Raw genomic sequence first — 27,500 nt, 5'->3', positions numbered from 1 at the left:
AGGCTCTTGGAGCACTGAGCATTGTGATGCACTGCAGGACGTTGATAGAAGTTGCTCTAAACGGCTGCTGGATGAGCATCGGTGCAGTGCATTTTCACTTATAGACTGAACATTAGGATTGGGGAAGGGATTCTGTTCTGTATCAGTGTTAATGAGTAAGGACACAAGAGCACAGTGAAAACTCCTAGCTGTGTCCTTCACACATGATGCACAAAGATTCATGGCAGTGTATCCACACTGTGAGCACTGAGGAGGCTTTCACACTGGCAGTTTAGTGTGAAACAGGGTACAGTTCACATGAAAAATTGGTCATGTAGGAGGAGAGCTGAGTTCGGTTGCACAGGAAGTGTGCCATGATTCAGATGAATATGAATGAGTGGCAGGGAAATGTTGTGAGACACAGAAGAGATGAAGTACCTGCCTGTATATAGTAACAAAAAAAAAAGCCTTGTGTTCTTCGTCCGTGTTTGTAATGACGTAAGATGAACACAAATGCACCAGAGTTCCATAGAATCAAGTGAGTCTGAAACTAGACCAACGCAGCGTGGGCACTGCAAATGATCCCACTCAGATTCGGACCGCAGCAAAGGCTTGAAAAAATCTTCCTTTTTGATTTCATACTATTCCTAGCTCGAATTGTATGCGGCTCATTTAACGACGTGTACACAAAGACTGAACGGAGGTGTAATGTAAATCTGCATTACCACTTAATCAGATTAAAGTTACTATTTTCTCGTCTGCAAAAGTTTCAGCGTTCGTGCATAAGAAACAAACCCTGTAGCCACTAGATAAAGTCACGAGGCCAGCAGTGTTTGCAGTGTTTATCGCTCGCCTATACAGGACAAACTCCCAGCTGTAACCGTCATTTTCCATTGCTAATCAATGCACAGAGTAGCCTCTTCTTTGCCGGCCCTCATCAGTGTCCTGGTTCCAAGCGCTGCGTGTGATTTCCACAGCGATCAGATGAGCTGCTCCTGCTACACGATCCATTATTGGGCCTCTCGATTACAGAGCAGAGACTCACATTCATTTCCATCTCTCTATATCCAAGAATAGCAGGCATGTGTTTAACTCCAGGCATGACCAAGCTGTTATGTAATAGCATGCTGAACATGTGCGCATGTGTTTGGACTTTCCTGTTTGTGTATATTGGGTTGTATGCGTGTGTGTGAACGTAAGACCTAAAATGACCGCACGATGACGTTCATATCAACCCATGATGATACTCAGAGGTAGAAATCTGCAGAAAATGCACTTTTGATTGACATGTGGTTGTAAAATAATTATCTGCGAAATCTAAGCACAATCCGCTTGTTTTTATTTCTGTAGCTGCGAACAATCAGTAGCCATGGTGACTTGGCCAAACGCATTTCATGTTCCAGGCTGTTAGCTTTTTATTTATAGTTGGCCAACAGGGTTAATAATCACTAGGCTATGTTTCAACTTGCTGTGACGCACATCAATGCGGTAACTATCGCATGCTCTGCTCATTCCAAATCAGGCCACCTGATTCATTAGACACGTCGGCTGAGGTGCGAGCTGGTCCAGTCTGGTGTACTCGGCGGATTAATTAGCATGCACCGATGACAGATGATCTTTTCTGAATCAGTAAAAATCAGATATGCGGAAATAGTGACAAAACCAAGCAAAATAAAATGCAGCGCAAATCTGTCCTGCAACCTTCTGCTAGCACAACAACACGGGTTGGAAGAAAATAAAAACACTAGCCAGACACGAATATGTTTTATTTGCCTCACAAGAACAGAACATCAAATCTCATAGTCAAAACCTGAAGCGATATTGCTGACTGGATGTGCTACAAGACAGAAGAGGATGATAATCGTATGCTTGTTTGTCAGACTAGCTTTCCATACGTCTTTTAGCTACATACGGCTCTTTGTTTTTAGCTCAGTCGCTTTTCAAACAAACAAAACATAAGACTGGTCATCACATTTTAGCTCTTTTAGAAAATTTGTTATTATTAAACCCCTTCACACTGTTTGCTAGGCGCCCCCCATGATCATAATGATCTACTCCAAATGTTTTTAACAAATTTGCAACAATATTGGTACGATATTTCGATTTCGATTAGGGCCAGAGTGATATGACAAAAAAAAAAAAAAATTAATATATGGATAAATGCATTTTTATTCTGGGAAATTGAGATTGCATTTAATTAATTAATTAATCTTTTTTTTTTTTTTTTTATTCACTACAAACTGAAGCAGTTAATTGGGTGTTAGTGTTAAAAAAAACAAAACAACTATTTTATGTTAACTTTTTACAGAATTGTTTCAGTGTTTAATATTTTTTAAAACATTAAAGAGTTAATAAAAATAAAAACATTGGAAATTGAATTTTGTAGACATTGTAAATAATCAGTTTTTGTTGTTGTTTTTGGCAATTCTGGTATTTTATAAGCAATCTTATGTATTGTGATACTAAACATATGCTGGAGATTCCTTCGAGAATTCCTATCCTATTTGAAAGATATGATATTTCCCTTGAAAAAAATAAGGATAAATCTTTTTCATATGCAATTATGATGTTTTGTGCATCACAATCAACAATCCTTCAAGAGAGACTTTTATGGTTTATATTTTATAGTTGAAATCGATGTGAAGCTTTATTTACCTGCAGTAATACACAACCCAGCAGGTACACCTTAGAGAGAGCAATACCCAGAGTGTGTGTGTGTGTGTGTGTGGGGGTGTGAGAATGAGAGTTTTTAACCATTTCCTGGACCTCATGGGTCTTGCTTTAGTGAAGTTGGTGCAGAGTGTGGGTTTGACACCTTTGGGTTTGTAATATCAGATGCTTCTTTGTGGAAACTGACAAATCGCAGCAGTAGATTCCCTGAGACAGTTAGCCAGCTTTCTTTACTTATTAGAACAGCTAAAGATTTAGAAAGCATTCATAAAACATCAGTCTGTCTAATTATCAGGCAGCGTAGAGAGAAACAGACTCTTCTTTCAGGTGATGGGGGGGTGGTATTCAGGAGGAAATGTCAAAACAGAGTTCACGTGGCTGGAAAAGGACTTCATTTCCCACCAACTCTCATTCAGCCTTCTCTTTTACAGTTTGTTTTTTATCTCACCTTTTAGTTTTGATAAGGAATAAAGACCTGCCAGTCAGGCTGGCTAATGGAATGTGGGGTTTTTTTAATTCTCTCAAAGAGAAGCTATAAATCCAAAAACATTTCAGCAACCGTCTCTCTCTCTCTCTCTCTCTCTCTCTCACACACACACACACACACACGCACACACACTAGCACTGACAGGCGAGCCCTGTTATTTGACAGCTTGAGAAGTTAAAAATACCTGACTCCCAGTAAATTAGACATATCATTTGGCTTCTGAAGTGAAAGATGAATGAGTGTGTGTGTGTTTGTGAGTGAGTGAGTGACATGCTGTCTATACATTAGCCTCCTGTTTGTCTGTCTTCCCTAAGAAACTCAACAGAATCCGTACACAGACAGTGTAATTTGTTACGGAGCGGATCACGAGCGCAGCGGCCGACTTCCTCGCTCGTCTCTGGGGCCGGCTGCAGAGCTCCCAGCGCATCTCCCCGGTATCGGGACCATTAATCACGAGCTTAGCTACAGTACATGCAAGGTTATTGCCATTGCTCAGAGTTTCCTCGTGTTATGTTTCTATCAGACACTAAATCTGACATCATGGCCCATATGTGTAGAGCACTTTAGAAGACGCTGTCGCTACAGCTGTAATCTCTCTTCTGGCAGACACGGACATGGCAGCGCTATGAATCTCTATCCAGGCCGTCGCGGACAATTGCATTCGGTGACATTGAAAAGCAACCAGCGCAGCAGCGTGTGAGATTTCATGCACTAACTCCTAAATAGTTTTAGTAACCAGCCAGTAGAGCAGGATAAGGAGGAGCTGTGCTACTCTAATGTAACTGTATGGTATGAGGATGTTCTAAGCTCCTGAGAGGGTGTCTGCTTAATTTAAAATACTTTATTTATTTTTTTTATTTTATTTTTTTTTAACATCATTACATTTGTAGTTGAAGTGGTGCTCTCGCTGCTGCGGCCCGGGTTTGATTCCCGAGAAGGGAACCGGTCCGGTCATCATTACCTTCATTCAGCTCTCTGGTCATTTTTTATTCTGGACCTTATGTTCAGAATTTCTGCCTGTCTACACAATTCAGTCAGATCTCTCCCAGTCTCGCTGCACAGACTGTAGAGGATGGAGGTGGTGTACTGGACACCCGTGTTGAATGTCGGCTCTCTCGTCCGTAGTGAGAGCCTCATCCACGTTTGTTACTTTCTACTTAAAGCTAATTCAGGTTTTGAGTTCTCTCCTTTAGAATGCTCAGTGGAAAGCATTTTTCTGCCTCTTTTTTCCTTTTATACACCATTCCTCATTCTCACCTCATTTTAATCTCTTGCTGTATCTTGCCCAGTCCCTGACAGCAAAAGGGAACTGCAGTCGCTAGAATCTTCTACACGTCAACACCGGCAGTCCATTAACAACGTCACTGGACAAGCTGTTAAATCAGACACCAGAGCCAGAGAGCATCGATTGTTTAATTAACTTTCACTTAATGGCTAGTTGCTGAAAACTAGCACGGCAGCCAAACTCACTTTATCTGAAGCGCGTTTGATTTCTTTCCTCCATCACCGGAACATTTGCATCACTCTTATGGTTTGTATTTAATCGAATCTTTTATGATAAAGAAAAGAAGAAAAGCCTATTCCACTTGATTTACACACAAAGGCTCTTGGCCCTGTATGTGAATTTTGGTAATGCAATGTTTGCTCTATATTTGGATCGTACTGGAGTGGATTAGGAACTCTGTAAACTCTGCAAACCCACGGGATTCTGGCAGATATATAAAAAAGGGAAGTGCTGTTTGCATCCAAGCTGTAACAAATAACGGCACATTTCAAAATCGACTGTAATTTCAAGCATTGGGATAGACGGGAGGAATGTGCGCTTTGATGTACAAATCCACGATTCAGCAGAGATTACACCCCCCAAAGGTTAGGAGCTGCTAATTACAGGAGATTGGTTCTACATATCTAACGAGGAAAAGGAGAGCCTTATTAAATAAGAGGATCCATAAAGGCAGAGGATTAGTCGATATGATAACAATTCATTTTTAATTGTTTTGCCAAGATAACTTGTGAAGGTCTTAGCTGTAGAACACATGGTGTATGTAGAGTGCTTTTCTCTGATGTCAGGATGTGAAAACGCATTTGGATGAAAACTACCATTTGGATGGTAATTAGTGATACAGTACAGTCAGGTTGCACTAAAATACCTCTATATAAGCTTTATAATCAGCTACCGAATTGATGATATTGAATTCATATATTATTGAAAAAAATATACAGAGAGAAATAATATATCAATATATTTTTTCAGATATTTGAAAAATAATAAATAAATAAATAAATAAATAAATAAATAATAATAAATGCCTTTCCTGAACAAGTGTTCACAGATGTTTTTAATTTAAATATTAATTTCATTGCTTGTATTTCCCAACATTTCTATTTAATTACAAGTTGTTGTTTAATTGTTGTTGTTTTTTTGGAATAAAAACTCGTTGTACAATCAGGTTGTGGATCGCAGTGGATATTTTAGACCTTTTAGCATGCATTCATTTGAAATATTTTTGATCTCCCAGCAAATAATATCCACTGAGGGTTAAATAAACTATGAGGATAATAGGGAGTACAGAGAAGCTTGTTGCTCATTGTGGTCTGCATTACAGTAATTCCCATTTGTGTTTATTTGGACATGTTTTGTGTCTTATTAACATTTTTTATTTTGTGCTAAAGCTCGGTTGTTCGACGCACCTCTGTGCTCCTGCCTCCTGCTGACTCTCCCTGCCCTCCCTGATGGTTAGATTTAGAGCTAATCTGGCCCTTCTTCACATGCATCTAAATTAAACATGTCCGGACTGGGCGGACGCCTGTACCGCCCCAGGAAACACTGTTTCATCTCCTAATGAATGTGCCTGGAGGGGTGCCGCCCACTGGGGGTCCAGCAAAGCCCCTTCACTTCAACCCTCATTAGTCAGGGGCTTTTGCCTGCTCTCACACTGAAAAGAGGCTTTCTGGAAAGGAACATGATCAGTGCTGCCCATTCACCCCTGGATCTTATAACTTGATGTCTACTGTGTGTTCTTCTGTTTTTCTGGTATCATCACAGTCCAGCTGCATCATTCTGCAACGTTCCTTTCCAGTGTAAAAGCCTGTGCATCAGGAGCTGGCTGCATTTAGAAGAACAGGCTATTGACGTGCACAGAATATTTCGGCTTTTTTAATAGTCCATCTTGGATACGTGTACAGTAGTTCTGCACTTGGTGTATTGACACTTTCTAAAAGACAGTAAATTTGTTTTAAAAGCTCCTGGAAATTTCACCATTACCTTGGTCTTTTTGAACCTTGTATAATCTTTCAGACCCAATGAAATAGCTTCTTAGCTGTAATTGGATTGAGTACGCTGACTTATTTCTTTGGGAAACAGAAAGTCAGTGACATTGTTGTGTGTGTCTGTCTTCACATCAGCCAGCAGTGTTTGAGATGCACCACACTCCTGCCAAACCTAAAGGAACCTGAGCTTAATGAACTAGCAAAATACATAGATGCACAAGGGGATGCACTTATTTCCAGGGATTTCAGAACAGCGTAACAGATATTGTGTCATCGGGTAGGCGTGGCCTATTTGATAATCTAACCCTAATCCTAGTTGGACTATATACATATTTTATTTAATTATTTATTGGCTTGGTTAAGTAACCATAACCGTAGTTTTTGGTAGTTTATTTGTTTTCTAAAATAAATCAACCTGTATGACTGTTTTGTCCTTCGTAGTATGCTCTTTTTTTTTGAAAGAGGGCGTTTTTAAATGACCTCCGGAAACCCGCCCACTTTACGTCGTGGTAACAAAACCCCTGGAATTTAGTGAATGCCGATGCACAAGACCACGAATTAAAGAAGCGACATATTTCACATGTAAAGTTGGTAAAAACACCTCTGAAAAGTACAGCCGCATACAATTTCCACTTCTTTAAAACATAAACTCCAACCTTTCCTTTCTCAGCCAAGTGGTGCAGAAGTGAACAGTGTGCAGGTACGTAATAGGTAATAAAATGCTACAACTCCTGCAACACGCTGCTGCTGCTGCCTCCATATAGATAAATGATTCGATTTTCTATAAAATTATAAAAGAATATCGCCAAAACTAGGCATAGTGTAGAAACGTGGTCTATAAAACTATCTGACAGGTAGAAAAGCCTGTGAAACAGTGATTTTGAATCCAGTTGAGTAATATTTGAGCTGATCAGAGGCCTCCTGATATTTTCAAAGATTGATATTTCTGACTAAAAGAGTACGAGTTGAGGATGCGAGAATAGATGACTTGTGAAGACAATACCCAATGTCAGAGCTAAGAGATAAAAAAAAAAAAAAAAAAAAGATAAAGAGGCTTGTACGCATTCTGTGCTACTGGGACACCAGAGACATGGAGGAAGGTTATAGTTTTGTCAGCTAAACAAGTGTCTTTCTAATCTAATCTAAAATGACACAGCTGGACTGTTTTTGTAGCGTATGCCAAACTTAAAGCCTACAGTTTTCCCTTTGAGAGCTCAGGTAATCGTGTACTTTGTGCATCTCAGCACTGGTTTAAAATCTACTGCTGCTTTGGCTCCAATTTGACTCATTTCTACTTATTCCTGGTATTAATGAGGCAACACAGAGAGCATGCCAAACCACTTCCTAGGATTTGCCGCCAGTCAGCTGACTCTAAGAACCTTTCCCTCCTCACAGAATACAGCTCTGTGGCTCTGTATTATTCAAGCCTTTAGGGGATGTGTTTATGTAATCATTAATCTCACTGCTGCTTTTGTATGGCCAGGATTAAAGCTCCATCTTACTGATAGCGTGGCGCTGAGGTTGGTTCAACCAAAAGCATTGGCTCAACTCACGAATGCACACAGCACAGACATAATAACGCCGACATATACGACAAACAAAAAACACATGCACAAACACACACACAAACACACACACACACGCACACACACGTACACATGCACTTAGTGACCTCGTCTTGCAACCCTGCAAAGCGAAGGAAGAATGCTTTGCGCCTGGCTGCATAATCCTCCCTCGCTGAATGGAAGCAGGCCAGAGTTCACAGTGCTGTGTAAAGCAGTGGTGCAGGAGGCACCGAGGCCACTTCTCGCACGGCCTGTTTCAAAATCAAACGTTCTGAGAAATGCAAAAGTGTATTTCTTTTTTATCTCACTGCTGCTTTTCTTTCTTTTCTCAAAATCAGTGCTACACTATACAGGAAATTCAGGTGAACTAATAGCAAAGGCACTGGAGTAATATGTTAACTCAACTGTTAGCATTCCATCAGGGGAATATTCACTTATCCTTCATTTGTTATAACAGCAGCTTTGTTTGCCTGCGCAAAAAGAGCAAACGATTCAGTGGTTCGCCGCCACGAAGTATTTCTAGCACAGTCCATTGTTGCTGAATGTGAAAGCCCTTCATCTCTCCATTGAATTCAAGTGCGAGTTACAGCTTCATTTGTCCCATGCTTTCTTTCCTCTGCGTTTCTCGCTCTGTCTCTCTTTTAAAATTTGTCTGCCAGACATGACAGAAATCCATAGGTCAGAGTACGGGAAGTGCATAAGCGCTTTTTTGAGAAAAGTCAGAAAATGAAAGAGAGGGAGTTTGTGTGTGTGTATGTATGTGTGTGTGTATGTATGTGTGTATGTATGTGTGTGTGTATGTGTGTGTGTATGTGTGTGTGTATGTGTGTGTGTATGTGTGTGTGTATGTGTGTGTGTGTGTGTGTGTGTGTGTGTGTGTGTGTGAGAGTGAGAGAGAGAGTGAGGGAGACATAAAGGTGTAAGCAGATGGAAGGAGAGAGATAGCAGTCAGCCGAGCTGAATGCCTGAGAATGCTCTCTTTTGGAGGTCCCATGACACAGCAGATCTGGGGAAAGGTTGGGTGCGTCTGGTTACAGCTCTATCGGGGCTTTATCAGCGGATGAAGGGATTCAGTATCGCTCGCTAATGTAACAAGCCCCATTTGTCTCAGTCACACATCTCTGGAAGCGTCTTGCTGAAGCCATTGATGTCATTCATCTAGTCTGTCCTTGGTTGCTCTGCTCCGTCACTGATGAGAGAACAGAGAAGATACTCAGGACTAGAATTACCAGGCCTGTTGAGGAATTATAAACTCCCAAGATGCTGTAAGATTCTTTACAGTATCACCAGAATCTTTATAGATTCCTTAATAGACTGCCTCCGTTTCTTTCCCTTTGTTCTGATTTGACATTAGAGTTCACAACACTCGCGCTCTTCAGGCAAACCGATATGAGGCTTAGCAGGGCGACACATTCATTAACGCCCCGAGCCGCTGACAGACAGGGCCAGCTGGGTCAGGAGCTACTGTCCTCTTTACACTGTACTCTGTAGATTGATCATGTAAACAAAAGCCAAACACCATGTAAACAGTCTCAGTTAAAGCATAGCAAATCAAGACCACATACTCGGTGCTACATATATCACTGGTTGTCAGTGTAGGGAGCTATTTATTCTCTGTGATGAATAACTGGCAGATTTGTTCATAACTGTTCATAACATTATTTTCAATGCTTTATGAGTTATTATTTCACTAATATGGCAAAAAAAACAGTTGTCTGTAAAAACTGCACATGAGCCAATCAACATATGTATCTGACAGAATGATAGCTTTTATTGTCATTTTAACCATATATAGCTGACGCAGTACACAGCGAAATGAGACAAAGGTGCTACAGGGCCATGGTGCTACATAGAACAAAGACAGAGCTACATAGAACAACATAGAACTGAGGACTTAAGTAAGTAAGTAATCCTAGCCACATAAAGTGCATCTGTGCAACCTGGTGCAAACATTGCAACACAAAAGACAGTGAAGACAAACGATACAAAACACTACAAGACAATACACCAAAGACAATACACCAAAGCAGCACTGACCAGAGTACACACTGTATATTCTACAGTACATGTGCTAAAATACTGAAATGAACACTTAATATAATAGCAGCAATTATATTAGGTATTGTAATGAATTGTGCAAAACAGCAATTGACTGAATTTTGCTCTTTGATTGATAAATCTATGATTTAGCTAACATTAAACAAATGCCACTTATTATTATATTTATTCAGGGTGAACCAAAACTTTTGATCAAAAATGGGCTCAAATAGAAAACAGTAGACCTGTGAAACTAATTTTGTCTAAGACTGTGGTTCTGTTTTATTTTATTCTAATAGCCAGGTAATAATAGACAGCAGAAGCCCTGGCCATATAGGATGACTAGCTCTGCTGTTTATATGGATGCACCCCGTACTGTATTGATGTTTTTTATGTTGTTGTTGATGTTTGTGTTAAAAAATCCAAAATGATTACATTGTGTGAGTCTCAGCATACTTCTCATATATACATATATATATATACATATATACATATATATATATATATATATATATATAAATATAGCCACACTGGAACTCTATAAATAACAAGGCGCCAAGAATAGTTTTGCACAGGCCTGAGTTAAGAGTAGGGGGTGAACAGGAAACCATGTGTTCGACACGGACATGATCCTGTGTTATGTGTCTATATGCCTAGAGTCGGTGCATAATAACAGGCCTAGTGCAGAGAAATGGAGTGTGATTTAAAAAAAAAAGCAGATGTTCAGGAGATGTCCATACATACATTCCATGCACACACTGCATTGCTCAATACCACATGGCTATTGTACACTTGGAAATGATTTAATGCCAGCTGCTTAACGTCAGAGTCAGTATCATTCAGCCCAGAGCAGAAGTATAGAAAAGTAGACAGGATAGGAAATGATTTTATAGAAATAGTATATAATGAAATTCAATGACGTATTGAACAAGTTACTATATTACATATTAAATATTTTTTAGATACAATTATTTAGCTGGGACAATTATAACAGTATAATGTGCAATAATAATAATAATAATAATAATAATAGGGGGCACGGTGGCTTAGTGGTTAGCACGTTCGCCTCACACCTCCAGGGTTGGGGGTTCGATTCCCGCCTCCGCCTTGTGTGTGTGTAGTTTGCATGTTCTCCCCGTGCCTCGAGGGTTTCCTCCAGGTACTCCGGTTTCCTCTCCCGGTCCAAAGACACGCATGGTAGGTTGATTGCCATCTCTGGAAAATTGTCTGTAGTGTGTGATTGCGTGAATGAGAGTGTGTGTGTGTGTGTGTGTGTGCCCTACAATGGGTTGGCACTCCGTCCAGGGTGAGATAGGCACAGGCTCCCCGTGACCCGAGGTAGTTCGGATAAGCGGTAGAAGATGAATGAATTATAATTGTTGATGTTAATCGCTATTGTTATTATCTCTGGTTCATAGTTATAATAATATTACTATATTTGTATAATTGTATAATTTATATTTGTTTTATATTCAGTGCATATGAGCTGCATTCTCATGCTGACTGTGTTAATAGATTAGTGTTGATAGGAAACCCAGCTGCAGTTCGGATGTTCACTTCACCACACACACACACACACACACACACACACAAAACACTGGAGACTTAGAGAAGAGCTTCCTTCTGGGCTGGGCTCAGTCAGCTTCAGGATGGGTGTGTAGGGGTTTGAGAGTTCTCACACACACACACACGTCCACACGTATGTACTGGTGGTGCTTTCTAAACTCGCTGCACGAATGCTGTGTGTGTTGATGGCCGAGTGCCATGTATTTATCACTTACTGATGACTAAATTTACTCAGAACGCAATGCAATTCTTCAAGTCGGCTCTGGGGATTTTCTTCTTATTATTTATTTATATTTTCTTACTGTGGTGTTAAGTTCCTTTAGTAAGGCCTAGTTGGTGGCGATAAACTGTTTACTGTATCTGTTTTTTTTTTTGTTTTTGTTTGTTTTTGAGTTATTAAATGCATCTACATAAAAATATGTTGTTTGTTTGTTTATTTATTTATTTATTCATTTATTTACTTATTCAGTCACAATAATAATTAAAGGTGTTCCTGGCTGCAGCGAAACCCTGATGTACGGAATTCTTGACTTGATGATACCATGAAAGCTTTGGTTAGTTATGTTTTTAATACTTCACTCTTGTTTTTTTGGTTTTCTTTATTGAAAATATTTTCTGCTGTGGTTAAGGTGAGGTATGTGTGGGTTTAAGTGTAAGTAGAGGTTCGAGTAAACTTCACCGAGAGGCTTGTTGTGTCTGTTACTTCACAATTTCTGTCAGTTGTAAAAGATCATCTGGCACATCTCGTCTGCTCCCACACCGCTCGCTACCCTGTGATCGGGAGGTGCAGCCGTGTGGCAGTCCAGCTGAGTGCTAGAACGCCGCTCAGATTCAACAAAGCAGCAGCGGCAGCGAGGGCTCCTGCAGAAAAGCATATTAATGCAGCAATTACAGGCGTAAAGCATCAGCGCTGCTTGCTGAGAGAGAATGAGTGAGAATTCCCCTGCGTGCAGGAACACACTGCTTTGTTGTTGTGTAAAGGTTTTCTCGGTGTAATTGTGCAGGCCTGGTTTGAAGCTTTCATCATATATATTCTTTCACCCACTTCTTTGTTATCCGACACATGGGACTGGCTCGCCTGCAGGGCCTGTGAGGACTGAGTCACTGTTTAACTAAAGGGATGGCGCTCTCACTTGAGGCTTAGAGCTGCTTCAGCGTGTGGGGTTGAAATGGCTCCGATTGTTTTTTTGCTGCGACTGAAAGCTTTTGGGGAATGTTTCAAGATTGTGTGCAGTAAAAAAATTCATATCACAAAATATGTATTCAACAAATACAATACATCAAAAATACAATTATTATTATTATTATTATTATTATTATTATTATTATTATTATTATTATTATTATTACTGTACCGCTTGTAAGAGACATCATGACTCTGGATTAAGGTCTTACTTTCTGAAAACCTAGAAGAGAACCTGCAACAGCGCTGCTCCTGCAGCAGCCAATCAAAAAGCCCTCTGATGTTTAGGCTTCAGTGAGTCCCAGCCTCAGCGGAGTGCGCCGTCAAGCCTCGTCTCGCGTGTGCCGTCCATAACCAAAAATAGCAGACGGTGGAATGCAGAAAGGTTCCACTCCACCAACAGCTTTTAATTCTTTATTCTGTTCTAGAAAACAAAAAAAGCAGAGCAAACGACAAATTTAGATGCCCAAAATGATTGACATATCAAGTGTGGTTCCTCAGGCTTCAGCTTGACTTATCGATCTACTATAAATATTTATGCTTGCGTTAAGCTTACGACCTGTGTAGTTCCTTCTATCTAACGCATTTGATTTATGTTTGTTGGAAAAGCACAGGGTTTAGGCACAATGCAATGTATTCCATCCTCTCTCTCTCTGTCTCTCTCTCTCTCGTGCTGTTTTGCTCCTTTGGGAGTAGAGTGTGCAGTGACATGGTGAGACGCGTCCTTCCTGTGACACGGGAGTCCCCACATCTAAAGACTGTGCTTCACCTATCATTGATCAGAGACATAGAAAGAGCTCAGGTGGGGTGTTGGGGCACTGAACGCAGCACACATGCTCCCCTGCATACTTTTTCCCCCTCTTTTCCCCTGAGTGCACACACACACACACACACACACACACACACACTCGCGCACACAGACACTCACACTTGCATCTGGAAAGCTTGTCAATCTTTGCCACAGCAGTACGAGTGCCCACATTATTCTTCCTCCGTTAACTGACACAATAGGAGTCACCGAAGTTTCAGTACACTTGAGAGACACAAGTGCATCCAGTGAAAGAGAGAAACCCAGGCTGCAGCTTCCACAGAAACATTGTGTGTGTGTGTGTGTGTGTGTGTGCGCGCGTGCGTGTGTGTGTGCGTGCAAGCGTGCGTGTGTGTGTGCGTGCGTGTGTGTGCATGCGTGTGTGTGTGTTGGGGGGTGCGGGTGGGGGGTGGGGTGAAAAATTAATGGCATTATGTGCAAACAAACACAGATGTACACAAGTTCCCTGCTGAAAGCAGCCCAAAGGCAGGCAGCCAGAGTGGAGTTACACAGCCACTTCAGCCTTTATAGGAAAAGCCCACGAGTGAAGAGTGTTTGATCTCTCTCACTCTCTCCCTTACTCTCTCTCTCTCTCTCTCTCCCTCTCTCTCTCCCTCTCTCTTTCGTCAGCCTCACTGCCTCTCAGATCTGTTCATGTCTCTTGCGGATCAGAGCAGATGAGCAGATGACCATGATTACAAGTAAAGAATTTAACAAAAACACAGACAAAATAACCCAGACAGCTTATTTAAAATCTTCATGGATCTTTCATCTCAGATGGTTTGTTTTCTATTTCTCAACATGAACATTTCCATTTTTGACTTTTGGACATTTACTATGGAATGAGACAAACGTGTGTGCGTGCCCGTGTGTGTGTGTGTGTGCGTGTGTGTGTGATGTCTCACAGCTCAAATGAAGAGCACACTGTCTGTTGGGTCTCATGGTAATATGCCAACAAGCTACAATCCCCAAACAAATTACACATTTATGCTATTCCGTCTGTGCCTGTGTGCCACTGCTGTCCTCCGCCACTGACATTCAAATAACCTTCCCTCTAATGCTCGAAGGGGAATGAAGAAAGAGAGCCTGCTCTGTTCTGTTACATTACAGCCTGACCCCGATGCAAAAAGAAAAAGAAGAAGCCATTTCCATCTGTCTGTCCATCCCTCCGTCCATAAGAGTGGGTCGATAGAATCACAGAGTATCTCATTTCATTATTATTGTTCATTTTTACTTTCTATCAGTCTCAGTCTATCAGTCTATAATCACATAACCTAGAATATGTGTTCTAATACTGTTTATAGCATTATCACTGCTCCTTCATCGTCAAAAGGTGTTTCGGAATATTCTAGAACAGATCTGTTGTTAGTTTCAGCTTTAAGACCATCACCGATTTATAATAATGTAATAATTTATTTACCGTTTATTGAAAAAACAAGCTTTGTAATAGTCAGTAAATCAGATGGCTTTGACGTTTCTGGCTTCTCTGAAACATTTATTACATTCTAAAGAGAGAAGAAAGGTGAATAAGTGAGTGTTTATAGTTGCAGTGATGTAAGTGATAACAGGAACGTTCTTTATCTTTATATACAACTGTGAACACATATATTTCTCTTTCACGTGCTGGTGCGTAAGAGGACTAAAGGACTAAAACACTGGCATGTGTTGAAAGAAAAGAATCAGCATTGTGTTGGCAACAGCATCATCCTCTTCGTTGTTGATTCATTTCCTGTATCGGTATTCTTCATCATGTTTTTATTTCATCCGTAATATAATTTAGTCATTTATTCCATTTAGTACGTCCTGTTTCTGAGATAGATGGGAATATGGTGAAATCTTTCTAAGTGGCACTCGATCAAGCCGCCATTTGTTCGTTTGGAGCTGGAAGACCCTTTGTTAATCTGGCTGTAATGCCGCGCTGGACACAGTTCCAGCATTACTGTCCAATCGCTTACATAAGCCTCTGACATGTGCACGCTGGCTTACGTCACCTGGTCACTGACAGCTGTCAACACACACCCACATTAGCAACCACATTGCTTGTTGCCTTGTAGAATAAACATTTATTTAAATCATCAGCCTGGAGCATCTCTGGAAAGAGGTTTGGTCTTCATCTTGTTGTCTTTAACCCAGCGTGACCTAATGGGTTAATCTCAGGGCTGGAGGAATGCATGCCGGTCTGTCCTCCACTGCCAGATTGGGACAATTTTTGGCAGTTAAAATCAGTTTGTGCGCAGTATGGGAAAACCAAAAAGTGTTTTGTAAAAAGTTCCTCATTGAGCTCTGCAACTAGCTGTTATTATGTGACAAATAAAAACGCTGATATGAGCTGAGAATCTGCAAGCAGCTCCCTTAAACTGCAGAAGCTGCTTAATACGAAGACATAGTGTGTGTGTGTGTGTGTGTGTGTGTGTGAGAGAGAGAGAGAGAAAGAGAGAGAGAGATGAAGCTGGTACGGAGCACTTCCTCCATTAGTGAGCCAAAGTCTCTGAATATTTCACACGCCTTCAATATATTGTGTCAACATCCCACTTTTGCCTCTCTCCTGAATGACGCTCTTCAGGTACAAATGAGGCGAGAGCGCATTAAAGGGGCTCCGTGGCAAAGCGGCTCAGCTCGCAAAACAAGTGCCTTTTTTATGCTGATGTCAGCACTAATGTGCTGAAAGAATAGCGCGCCTGTGACAGGCTAGCGCCGAGCTGTTAGCATGCGTTACGCTGTAATGATCTTTGTCTCCGTTTTTGATGAAGTGTCTTTTTTTCCCTTAACTGACTTCACTGTCTTCATTTGTTCTTTTTCAGTGCAGGAAGTCTGGCTTGACTAGAGAGAAAATGTTCTGCTCATAATTGCAGTGTTTCATGCTCTCGGCCCAGCTCAGACAACCAATCTCGAACGAGGCGCTCTATTGCCGGCAAAATTATGCTATGAAATACTGGAATTTATGCGCATGAACGACGTGTTTCAACCAATTACAATGGCCTTTTGGTGCACAAGTGACAATTGTGTTTGATGATAGTGGGAATGGAGGGTCTGCTGTAAGCCACTGGAGAGGATTTGCTCACATAGGCCTTGATCTGAGGGCAGAGAGAGAGAGAGAGAGAGAAAGAGAGAGAGAGAGGTGGGGGAGGGAGGGAGGAAGAGGTGGAGGGAAACAGACAGCCAGACGGAGGGGGCAGGGAGGGAAGAAGAGGATGAGCGAGGGAGAGGGAAAGAAACAGACAGGGCCAGAGAGAATGAGAGCGACATGACACATCACCCTCTCCTCTGCATCCCTGTCGCCTCTGACTCACTGACCTTGAACTGAGCTCCAGGGAGTTACAACAGAGCTCTCAATCAGCATCTCGCTGTAAAGATGTTCTCTCTGAATACACACCAAGCACTCTTTCTCTTTAAATACACACAGTGGGCTTCAAGGTCTCCCTCTCTCTCCCTCTCTAACCAACGAGTTACATAGTTTTACTAGCTGCTTTTGTAAGTGTGTAAATTCCTGGTAAATCCATAGCTAATGTTTGCTTTAAATAAACATAAAAAAAACAAGCATTTCAATTCATTCATTTAATTCATCTCTGAAACAGGACATATATGACGACATGCCTCAGCGAACTGCTTACTGTACATCATAGTGTACGTACTGTACATCATAGTGTATGTACTGTACATTAGTGTATGTACTGTATATTATAGTGTATGTACTGTACATCATAGTGTATGTACTGTACATTAGTGTATGTACTGTACATTAGTGTATGTACTGTACATTAGTGTATGTACTGTACATTAGTGTATGTACTGTATATTATAGTGTATGTACTGTACATTAGTGTATGTACTGTATATTATAGTGTATGCACTGTACATTAGTGTATGTACTGTACATTAGTGTATGTACTGTACATTAGTGTATGTACTGTATATTATAGTGTATGTACTGTACATTAGTGTATGTACTGTATATTATAGTGTATGTACTGTACATTAGTGTATGTACTGTATATTATAGTGTATGTACTGTACATTAGTGTATGTACTGTATATTATAGTGTATGCACTGTACATTAGTGTATGTACTGTATATTATAGTGTATGTACTGTACATCATAGTGTATGTACTGTACATCATAGTGTATATACTGTACATTAGTGTATGTACTGTACATCATAGTGTATGTACTGTACATTAGTGTATGTACTGTATATTATAGTGTATGTACTGTATATTAGTGTATGTACTGTACATTAGTGTATGTACTGTATATTATAGTGTATGTACTGTACATCATAGTGTATGTACTGTATATTAGTGTATGTACTGTACATCATAGTGTATGTACTGTACATTAGTGTATGTACTGTATATTATAGTGTATGCACTGTACATCATAGTGTATGTACTGTACATTAGTGTATGTACTGTACATCATAGTGTATGTACTGTACATTAGTGTATGTACTGTACATTAGTGTATGTACTGTATATTAGTGTATTTACTGTACATCATAGTGTATGTACTGTATATTAGTGTATGTACTGTACATCATTTTGTATGTACTGTACATTAGTGTATGTACTGTATATTATAGTGTATGTACTGTACATTAGTGTATGCACTGTACATTAGTGTATGTACTGTATATTATAGTGTATGTACTGTACATTAGTGTATGCACTGTACATTAGTGTATGTACTGTATATTAGTGTATGTACTGTATATTATAGTGTATGTCTGTTATCGCTCTGCTTTACAAAGGGGAAAATCCAAGATCACTAATAAAACATTAATCACTTATGAAAGAGCATCAAAGTCATTTCAGAACATGATTCATAAACCACTTCTTTAGAAATGACGTTCACTTATAAACTTAAAGAAGCAATGAACAACACAGACATTGTCTAGACTGTGCCTGACATTCATTATACCCCCAAAAAACCTTTTTGTTTGTGCGTGTCGCTTCTCCTAATATTCTGGTACCGTCAGACCAATCCGTCTCTGACTCACTCTGTCTACTAATGCTGGACCTCATGTCAATAGATATTGACTTGTAAATCCACAGTAGTCTCTCTCCCTCTGTCTCTCTCTCTCTCTCTCTCTCTCTCAGTCTCTCTCGCTCTCCCTCTGTCTCTCTCTCTCTCTCTCTCTCTCTCTCTCTCTCTCTCTCTCTCTCTCTCTCTCTCTCTCTCTCTCTCTCTCTCTCTCTCTCTCTCTCTCTCTCTCTCTCTCTCTCTCTCTCTCTCTCTCTCTCTCTCTCTGTCTCAGTGATAACCTCTGTGTGAATTTGTTAAAGCTCTCTATCAAAGTACTCCCAGTGAAGATTTTTGGGCTTGGGTTTAGCTCTCTCTCCCTAAACAAAAGAAGCAGCGAGCGAGTCCAGGAGCCCCCAGTGTGAGCCAGGCCGTTCACAAAGAGCTCTGTGAGTGTTTCATGTGGAGGCCTGGAGAAAGGGTACTGCTGAGAGCAAGGCATTGTGAGTGTTTGCTCCCAGGGCCCCTTCTTACTGTATCTTTCACACTGGGCACTGAGTCATGCCCAAGCCAGCGCCTAGCACACACGCTGTGTCTGCCTCATCTCCTCTGCCCTAGTCCAATGTGCAACTCTCAGTTAGCTCGATTGCCCACCTCTAAAGCTGCTAAGATGGAGGGCCCTTTGAGCAGTGCCTGGGGAGAAAGAGGAAAGCCAGCAGCCTTCTCCCTTCAGCCTGGCACACACAGCCTTGACTATGATGCCAGTCTTGTGGAGGTGAGTGGAGGATGGGAGGAGAAAGGAGGAACAGCGCTCCACTGCCACCTGCTGGTTGGAGCTCATTAGTGCTGCGCTTTTCCCGGACCTCGACCACAGCCAGCCTTAATTACTGCACGCCTCAGTTGTTCTAAGTGCATGTCAGAACAAATTATGTAAGTAATGAGGCTGAAAATGCTAAAGGAGCAGGAACACGCTGGCACTCTAATGCTCATGGCGGGAGAACATAAAAACAAACAATCGAGTACTGTGCCTGCACGGCGAGCGTCCGCCGCACCGAGGCAGCACAAAAGAAAAAAAAAAACATGCAGATAATTATTTGTCTTTATTAAAATTTTTATTACAGACCTATCTCTCATTCTTAAGTGATCCGGCTATACTGTAGTGTAACAATAGTTGATAACGACTACACTGCCACTTCTCCAGAGAGCCGGCATAGCTGCTGTCAGCATGTAGCCTGTGCTGTGCTGACTGAAGTGTTGGCTGGGACCCTGTTCACAGAGACACTGCTCACTGGTTGAGATTAGAGGTTATGGGATCTGCTGTTCAAAATGAGAGACAAAGATTCCTGCCCCCTGGGTGCATTGTGAGGCTGTGACATTATGCAGATAGTTCTCAGGCATCTGATAACAGGTTCTCATGGCTGCAGCAGAGGCAAATGCTTTGTAAGTAAATGAATTTCCAGCAATTATATTCAGAAAAGGTCCTCCAGAGTAATTATAAAGCCGCCGTTTGCAGGGCTGACTGCAGGGAGCTAAAGGACGATTTGTAGAAACTCTGAACGGAGCGGTTTCTGTCAAATAGAAATAAAGTGATTAGGTTATAGTTGGCTAGACACGGAATTTGGCATATTTACATACATTTTCATTTTCTAACTCGATTTACAGTTTACTATTTAGAGAGTACTTTGTCTGCCATGTCTGAAAGCGTAGTGTAGTTTACTGTAATGACACTCTCTGTATCTCTATGTATTTAGTGCTGAAATGAAAAAAAATCTTTATTCAGATGTAAGCCCTTTATATTAAATGTGAACCCTTCAATGATGAGAGGAAAAAACCTCAGAGGTAGAAATGTCAGCACCATCAGCATGGTGTGTGAATTCTGGATAGTTCCTCATCCTCAGCTGCTTCACTCGTGTTCACAATGGAGTTATTGTTCTTGTTTGTTCTTACCCACAAAATATTTATTTCTTTTTTGTTGTTGTTTTAACAGAATGTAGTTGGTTTAATCGCGTTTTTCTTAAATACAAGCAAAGATCCATTTAAACCATTGTGACCCTGAATAGTGCTGGTTCTGTTTGTATCTATATTTCTATCTATTTAGTCTCTGTCTGTTTATTATGAATACGTATTCATACTTAATTTCATCCCTAGTAGATCATTTTAAGTGCACTTATGAAATCACATGATGGGCTTTCCCTCGGCTTACACAATGGCTTACAGCACCAAGGCTTAGTATCTAAATGATGAGAGAAATGGAGTAAGGTGCTACTTAACACACGCTTATACTATAGGAAATAGATGCTTTGTTTAATACATGAGTTGAAACATAATCCAACAGTTCTGTCATTATATATATTATGACAGGTGCTCAGTGTATGTTATACGTTATATTATATACAACATAAACATGTTGTTGCTGCCGACCCTGATATCTTCATCGTCTTCGCACTGGTTTTTGTAGTCTACCTCTTGCTGGGCGTAAAAGACACCGCTGGGGTTTTAGCGCACAGGAGCTGCTGTTTCACTTCTGAAATAAGTCCAGTTCTGTACATTGGAGGTGCTCCTTGTCAAACAGTTAGCCTCTTATTGCTCCCTGAAGGGTCTGCTGGAGTAGTATGATTTGTGTATGTGTGTGTTTGTGCGTGTGCATGTGCGTGTGTGTTTTTCTTTTGTGTAGTTTGAACTGACAGTGTTGTTGCAATGGTTTGCAGGGGGTTGTATTCAGAGTTAAGATGGTCTCCTCTGTAAAACTGTGTAGTTTTATCTGTCGCTGTGTGGCAGGGAACAGATTTGTTTGAAGCTCCGCGCTGTTTCATGTAGCGACACACAGCCGTGGCGGAGGTGTCGTGCTGTGCCTGGTGACAGCCAAGAAAATCCTGACTGTTTCTTTTCTCTTTCTCTTTCTTCTCCGTAGCTCAAATTGAAATTATTCCCTGCAAGATCTGTGGAGACAAATCATCAGGCATCCATTATGGTGTGATAACATGTGAGGGCTGTAAGGTAAGCAACCAAACAAATGTCTGTGTGCGCTTACACATGTGCCTGTACACAAAATAGTGTTTGTGTGTGTGTTTGTGTTTGTGTTTGTGCGTGTGTGTGTGTGGGCGGGTATAAGCTTTGTGTTTTGAAAACAATATTTAAATATACGCTTGAATAGGACGACTAAATGAAGGTACTGAAGGTCTAAACATCAGTGTGTTCATCATCATTAATATGACACAGTAGGCTTGGATGAGCTGCACTCTGTCATTATTAGGACAAAGTGACTCCTGCGACTTATTTTCTTTCTGCAGTCTCCGACAGATTTTTTATGACTTTGGCTCTGCAGTTACTGCCTGCTTCAGAAATAAAACTGTCAAAGGTGCAGTGCTTTGAAGTATACCACATAGTTAGCTCTTTTGCTGTTGCTTTATTTTTGTAAACCTGAATCTACCCTAGTAGTGTTTGTTTTAAATATGCCATCCACTCAGCAGGAGGAATAATATGCTTACTGTATATGTCTTCTGTTAGTATTGTTCTTGTTTGTTACTACACTCCAGGCAAGCACTGCACAGGATAGCAGAAATGAACCAACTCTGCGATCCGACTCTATTTTTGAATAAAAGGCAGACTCTGTGTTCAGCACATCGCTCACTCACAATACAGTGGGAGGAAAGGAAAGAAGGAAAAAAAAAAAAACAGAACAGAAAAAAATTTGTACAGGCCTGAAGAATAAACTGCTGAAATGTATCTTTAATGATTGCTAATTACTTCAGGCAGAGAGGCATTTAATGATATGTGCGAGCACACCGCTCTGGCCCATAAATCATAGCATTATAAAGGAGCGCTGCTTGTCACCAGCAGTCCTACCCCGCTTTCATAATGGCTGCCATTAGAAAGCAACTTGGCAGCTGTCAGCTGTTTTCTTGTAATTAAACAGCCAATGAGCAACTAATTAAGACATATGTGTATCGAGCAGTGGAGTGGGGTATGTTAATGGTGTGCTGGAATCAATTCATTAAGTGAAAGGGATGAGGTATCAACTCAGTGTGACTGCATGCTCTCTCTCTCTCTCTCTCTCCCACTGCTTTTGAAATCTGTTATTTAACTAATAACCACAGCCAAACTCACCCTTATTTACAGTCAAACACTTGAAGATTAGCTAAGCGGCTTTATATCACCGTCTTTCGTTAAAGAGCGTCTGTGCGCAACGGCTATTCGTTAAGCCGTCATGCCTTTCCTCATAAAGGATCTCGTATGTGTGATGAGCTGGGAGCGATCTTATCTATAACCTTTGCGTATATGGTTATGGCTTCATCCACAGTTCCTGCTTTTGTGTTGTTTTCCCTTCAAATATATAAGGTTTAATTTGTTTATATGAGCATTTTGTTGTAAATTATGGAGCTCTTTAAAACATCCACCTCTATCAATCTCTCTCTCTTTGACTCTGTCTGTCTGTCTCATTCATGCAGGGTTTCTTCAGGAGGAGTCAGCAGAGCAATGCGGCATATTCGTGCCCACGTCAAAAGAACTGCCTGATCGACCGCACCAGCCGAAACCGCTGCCAGCACTGCAGGCTGCAGAAGTGTCTGGCCGTGGGCATGTCACGGGACGGTGAGTGTGCTGCTGATCCTGGTCTAGTGTTCACCAGGGAACAACAGCCCCCTTTCTGCACGAGGGGCTTCAGGGCTTTGCCAACACAAGCTCTAGAAATACATGGAATGGAATTCTGAGCTTTAGACAACCTACAGTGAATGATCTTGCTTAGGGCTCACCATCAGAAGTGTTTCTGAGCTCCTGGAACCTTCTTGGTTAATCACAAACAGTAAGATTTGCTTAGTTATTTGAAGACTGTCTGGCAATCACGGGAGTGAGGGAGTAGAGTAGTAAACACTGAGCAGACAGTCAGCTTAATAGTTGAATAAAGGAAGCAGTTATATACTAATGATCAGAACACATGACCAGAGATGGGAACCTGCACCTTATTGGATTACATATATATAGAAAAATGAAACACTAAAGTGTTTAGTTACATGTTTTGCTGCTTGCCCAATAAAATACTTCTTAAAATACTGCTTCTTGGAAAAGTATCTTACTAATAGCTTTGTTGCATTGCGTCCGAGACAGAACCTCTGTTCAAGCATGTTTGTCTCATCCCAGCTGCAAGGTCAAAGCTTCTGCCAAATATTATATATCCCCACCCTTTAATTTTTCACTTCCGACCAATCACTGAGGATTTACCTTCCCGACCTTCTCAAAGTTTTGGAATCCTGTTTGGAAAGAGACCTAAACCATTAATCCTTTAGAGGCTGATATGTGAAATGAATGTTTACTCCATTGTCTGTCTAGAAAGAAATGTGCAGTTTTCTTCATGTCTGGATGAAATGGGCTGAGATATTTGTAAGAAAATGCAGCCATTTAAGTCTAAGAATACTGTTTAACAGCTGTGATCGTGGACCTTTTGTTTCGTTTCCTGCACTGGCTGTGGTAAGACAGAAAATACTCCTCTGCAGTCCAGTGACAAGATCAATGGCCTAGTACTGGCTTTCCTTAGTTAGGTCTCATGTTGGACTTCAGGCAAGGCGGAGGATTTTTGACAGCAAGTGGCTTTTATTAAATGACTGTCATTAGAAAGGCTCATTAAAGCCAATGCAGGTGAGCAGCATTAACAGGAACACAGGTGAGTGTGTTTGTTTGTGTGTATGTTGAGGCCCCCTGTAGGGCTTCTGACTGGGCTGCGTGACTGTGGCCCGTAACAGGAAGCAGTAATCAGGCCAGGCCTTCAGAGTGTGCTGGGCTGCTCTCTCACACACAACCAGGACAGGCAAGGTGACTTCTGAGTTCACTCAGACACGAGCCCCCATCTGCCTCTCCACTAGCACACACACATAGACACATCAGCTCTGGGTTGTTTGTTCTTTTTCTGTAAGAGTTGGACTCCAGCGTTCCCTTCTCTTTATTTTACACTCAGTCCCACCATTAACACCTTCATTACTCCTCTCTGTCTGCCAACAGCAAAAAGCTTTCACACTGAAATCTATGAACTTGTTTATTTTAATCTTACTCTTTTTTTTTTAATAGACCAACACTCTCTGTTCACAGACCTACTGCCAGTGCTGGATTCCCAGTCAAACCCCCAACATTTAACCAACTACTTGTTATATGTATATTTGTGTGGGTGACAAGAGCATTACTCCGAGCCATCCACGCTCTAATAATAATCTAACATATACCTCACTGAATTAAAAACCAATCCTGTAGCAGAATAAAGCTAGTAGCTCTTCTGTATTCACTGTTCTGCTGTGTGCTGTATTGTACACACTGAGGCATGTCCTTGTCTTGTTCACTGCAAGTTGTTCTGGCCAAGCCTGCTGCCCCTGTCTGAGTCTGGCAGGTTAGAAAACAGCGGAAAGTTGCTGTGAACATGTCAAAGTGGCAAAGTGTTTTATACCCATTACTCGGCTAATGTGCTGGGAGATAACTCATTCCCACTGGTCTGGCTGCTACATTAAGCTCACTGTCTAAGGGCCATGTCCCCCAGACAAGGAGATTCTCTAGGATGATTACAGTAGGGTGGGGATCACTGTTGTGTATTGTCAGGTTTAATAACTTTATGAAAATCGTGAGATTTTATTTTTGTCTTTTGTTTTAGCGGTGAAGTTCGGGCGCATGTCAAAGAAGCAGCGGGATAGCCTGTACGCTGAGGTGCAGAAGCACCGTCTCCAGCAGCAGCAAAGGGAGCAGCAGCAGCAGCCGGGTGAGGCCGAGCCACTCACACCCACTTACGGTCTCTCAGCAAACGGCCTCACTGAGCTTCATGACGACCTGAGCGGCTACATGGACAGCCACACAGCTGACGGCACCAAGCCTGACTCGGGTGTCAGCAGCTTCTACCTGGACATCCAGCCCTCACCCGACCAGTCCGGCCTGGACATCAACGGCATCAAGCCCGAGCCAATCTGCGACTTCACGCCAGCCTCAGGCTTCTTCCCATACTGCTCCTTCAGCAACGGCGAGACCTCCCCCACCGTCTCCATGGCCGAGCTAGGTGAGCACAGCTGAGGTGCTAAATGTATAGGCAGTAAGGAAAAAATACTAAAGAGTCGTGAGATCTATGCATTCTAGGTTGCTGTAGGGAAAGGCTAAAGACATCTGAGACGTGGTGTAAGGAGGAGATGTGGCAGAGAAATTGGACATATATACACTAGACAGCATTCTGGGGTGATGGGGCACCGGGGGGTTTAGGAGATGGGGGAGAACTCAACCGTCGGGCAAATGACATAAAGGTGGCTTAAAATAGCAGAAGGTTGGAGACTCATCTCCGAGACTCATTAAAAGTGCCTCTTTTTTTGTAATTAGTTTCCATTAATTAGGGCCAATCAGGATCCAGCAGGGCACGAGCCAAGGGAAATAATTTTTTTTAGGTTCCCCATGTGCTCTGGGACTCCTTATAACAGATGTGTTTTCAACATGATTGGATTTTTTTATACTGGTGTTTTTTTCCCTTTCTCTTATGCTCTTTTTTTTTATTGAAAGCAAATGTGACCTTTGTTTCTGCGGGTAATGTGCATATATTCTACCTTCCTTATATCATATCACTGACACACCACAGCTATTCTACTTCTCCATGATGAGTTTCATGCTGGCAAGAGTAGAGGAAAATGTCAACAAACTTCTAAATCATATTTAACAGCTCCACTTCTGTGTACAATAATAACATTTAGCCATCTGAAAGTATCCTCTTGTTACTGGTGAACTGAACTCAAGCACTCTGTCTTTGGACAGGTAGAATAGAATGTGTGTGTGTGTGTGTGTGTGTGTGTGTGTGTGTGTGTGTGTGTGTGTGTGTGTGTGTGTTGGTGCATGTCTGAATCTTTGACGCTGTCCTGCTTGTCTGTTGCAGAGCATCTGGCCCAGAATATCTCCAAGTCCCACATGGAGACATGTCAATATCTGAGAGAGGAGCTGCAGCAGATGACCTGGCAGGCCTTCCTTCAGGAGGAGATGGAGAGCTACCAGAACAAGGTAGCACTCACACACACACACACACACACACACACACACACACACACACACACACACACACACACACACACACACACATAAACACCACCATTATCTTCACCTACATCCCTACAGAATTTCGCTTTTTCTTGCTCTTTAACCATAAAGTTGTCACTTTCAGATATATGATCTTTACCTTTTATGGATTTTTGTGGGTGGTACTAAATATAAATCATACTTGATAATTAATATCTCCAGAATAATATTTCGTATATATTCAGACAAACACCTTCTATATCTGTCTGTTTGCTGCGTACAGTCTTTATGCTGTAACGTACCGTCTGTCGAAACGGCACATCACTATATTACTAATATTTATATAGTGCTAACACATATTTGTACTAATCTGAGTCAGTACAGATATGCGCACATTTTATTTACCAGCCCATTGCAAGAAAGCACAGACGTTTTAAATCTAAAAACAGTAGCAGTTTTTGTAACTCTTAAAACGGTGTTATTTAGATCACACAGAACAAAATTCCTAAATTAGTATGAAATTGTAACTATTATCAATATTTAAACTCAAACATCAGTTAAACCTTCATCTCAGCATAGTCTCATTAAGCCGGTGTAGAAATGTATTATTCAAGTGGAAGCTCAGAAAATATATTCTGAAATGTATCTCATCTCTTTGAGGAAAATGAAAAAGTAAGTGCAGAGCACAGATTACATTTCTAACACAGCTAATCACTCCAGCTCTTCTTGCCTCAAGCTTTTCTGATTAGAAAAACAGATATTTCTATCCGAAAATGGCGCATGTGCAAACGTCTCCAAATGCCGATTAGAGCAGAATCGAATGCAGGTCATTTACCGAGAAGTTTTGTATTTAATACCATTTAAACAGACTGATTGCTTTTAGAAGATAGTCACATATTTATTTCAGCTTTTGTTTTTGTTCCATCAGCCCAGAGAAGTCATGTGGCAGTTGTGTGCC

At 41.2% G+C, this 27,500-nt stretch overlaps 1 protein-coding gene across 3 annotated transcripts in view; it reads left to right on the top strand.

Annotated features, from left to right (window-relative positions):
* The window catches only part of roraa (RAR-related orphan receptor A, paralog a), a 251,231-nt gene that overhangs the window by 211,742 nt on the left and 11,989 nt on the right, over positions 1-27,500 (top strand). For all 3 annotated transcript variants that reach the window (XM_060887520.1, XM_060887521.1, XM_060887522.1), the window contains 5 exons: positions 21,438-21,523; positions 22,975-23,116; positions 25,155-25,550; positions 26,406-26,527; positions 27,471-27,500. The exon at positions 27,471-27,500 is cut by the window's right edge and continues 103 nt beyond it. In XM_060887520.1, coding sequence (XP_060743503.1) covers positions 21,438-21,523; positions 22,975-23,116; positions 25,155-25,550; positions 26,406-26,527; positions 27,471-27,500 — 776 coding nt within the window. The remainder of the gene's footprint in view (positions 1-21,437; positions 21,524-22,974; positions 23,117-25,154; positions 25,551-26,405; positions 26,528-27,470) is intronic.

This window comes from Tachysurus vachellii, chromosome 14 (assembly GCF_030014155.1).
Source record: "Tachysurus vachellii isolate PV-2020 chromosome 14, HZAU_Pvac_v1, whole genome shotgun sequence".
In the NCBI taxonomy this organism is placed as follows: Eukaryota; Metazoa; Chordata; class Actinopteri; order Siluriformes; family Bagridae; genus Tachysurus; species Tachysurus vachellii.
The sequence above is the reverse complement of the archived record's forward strand: the minus strand, read 5'-3'. Positions and strand labels throughout refer to the sequence as shown.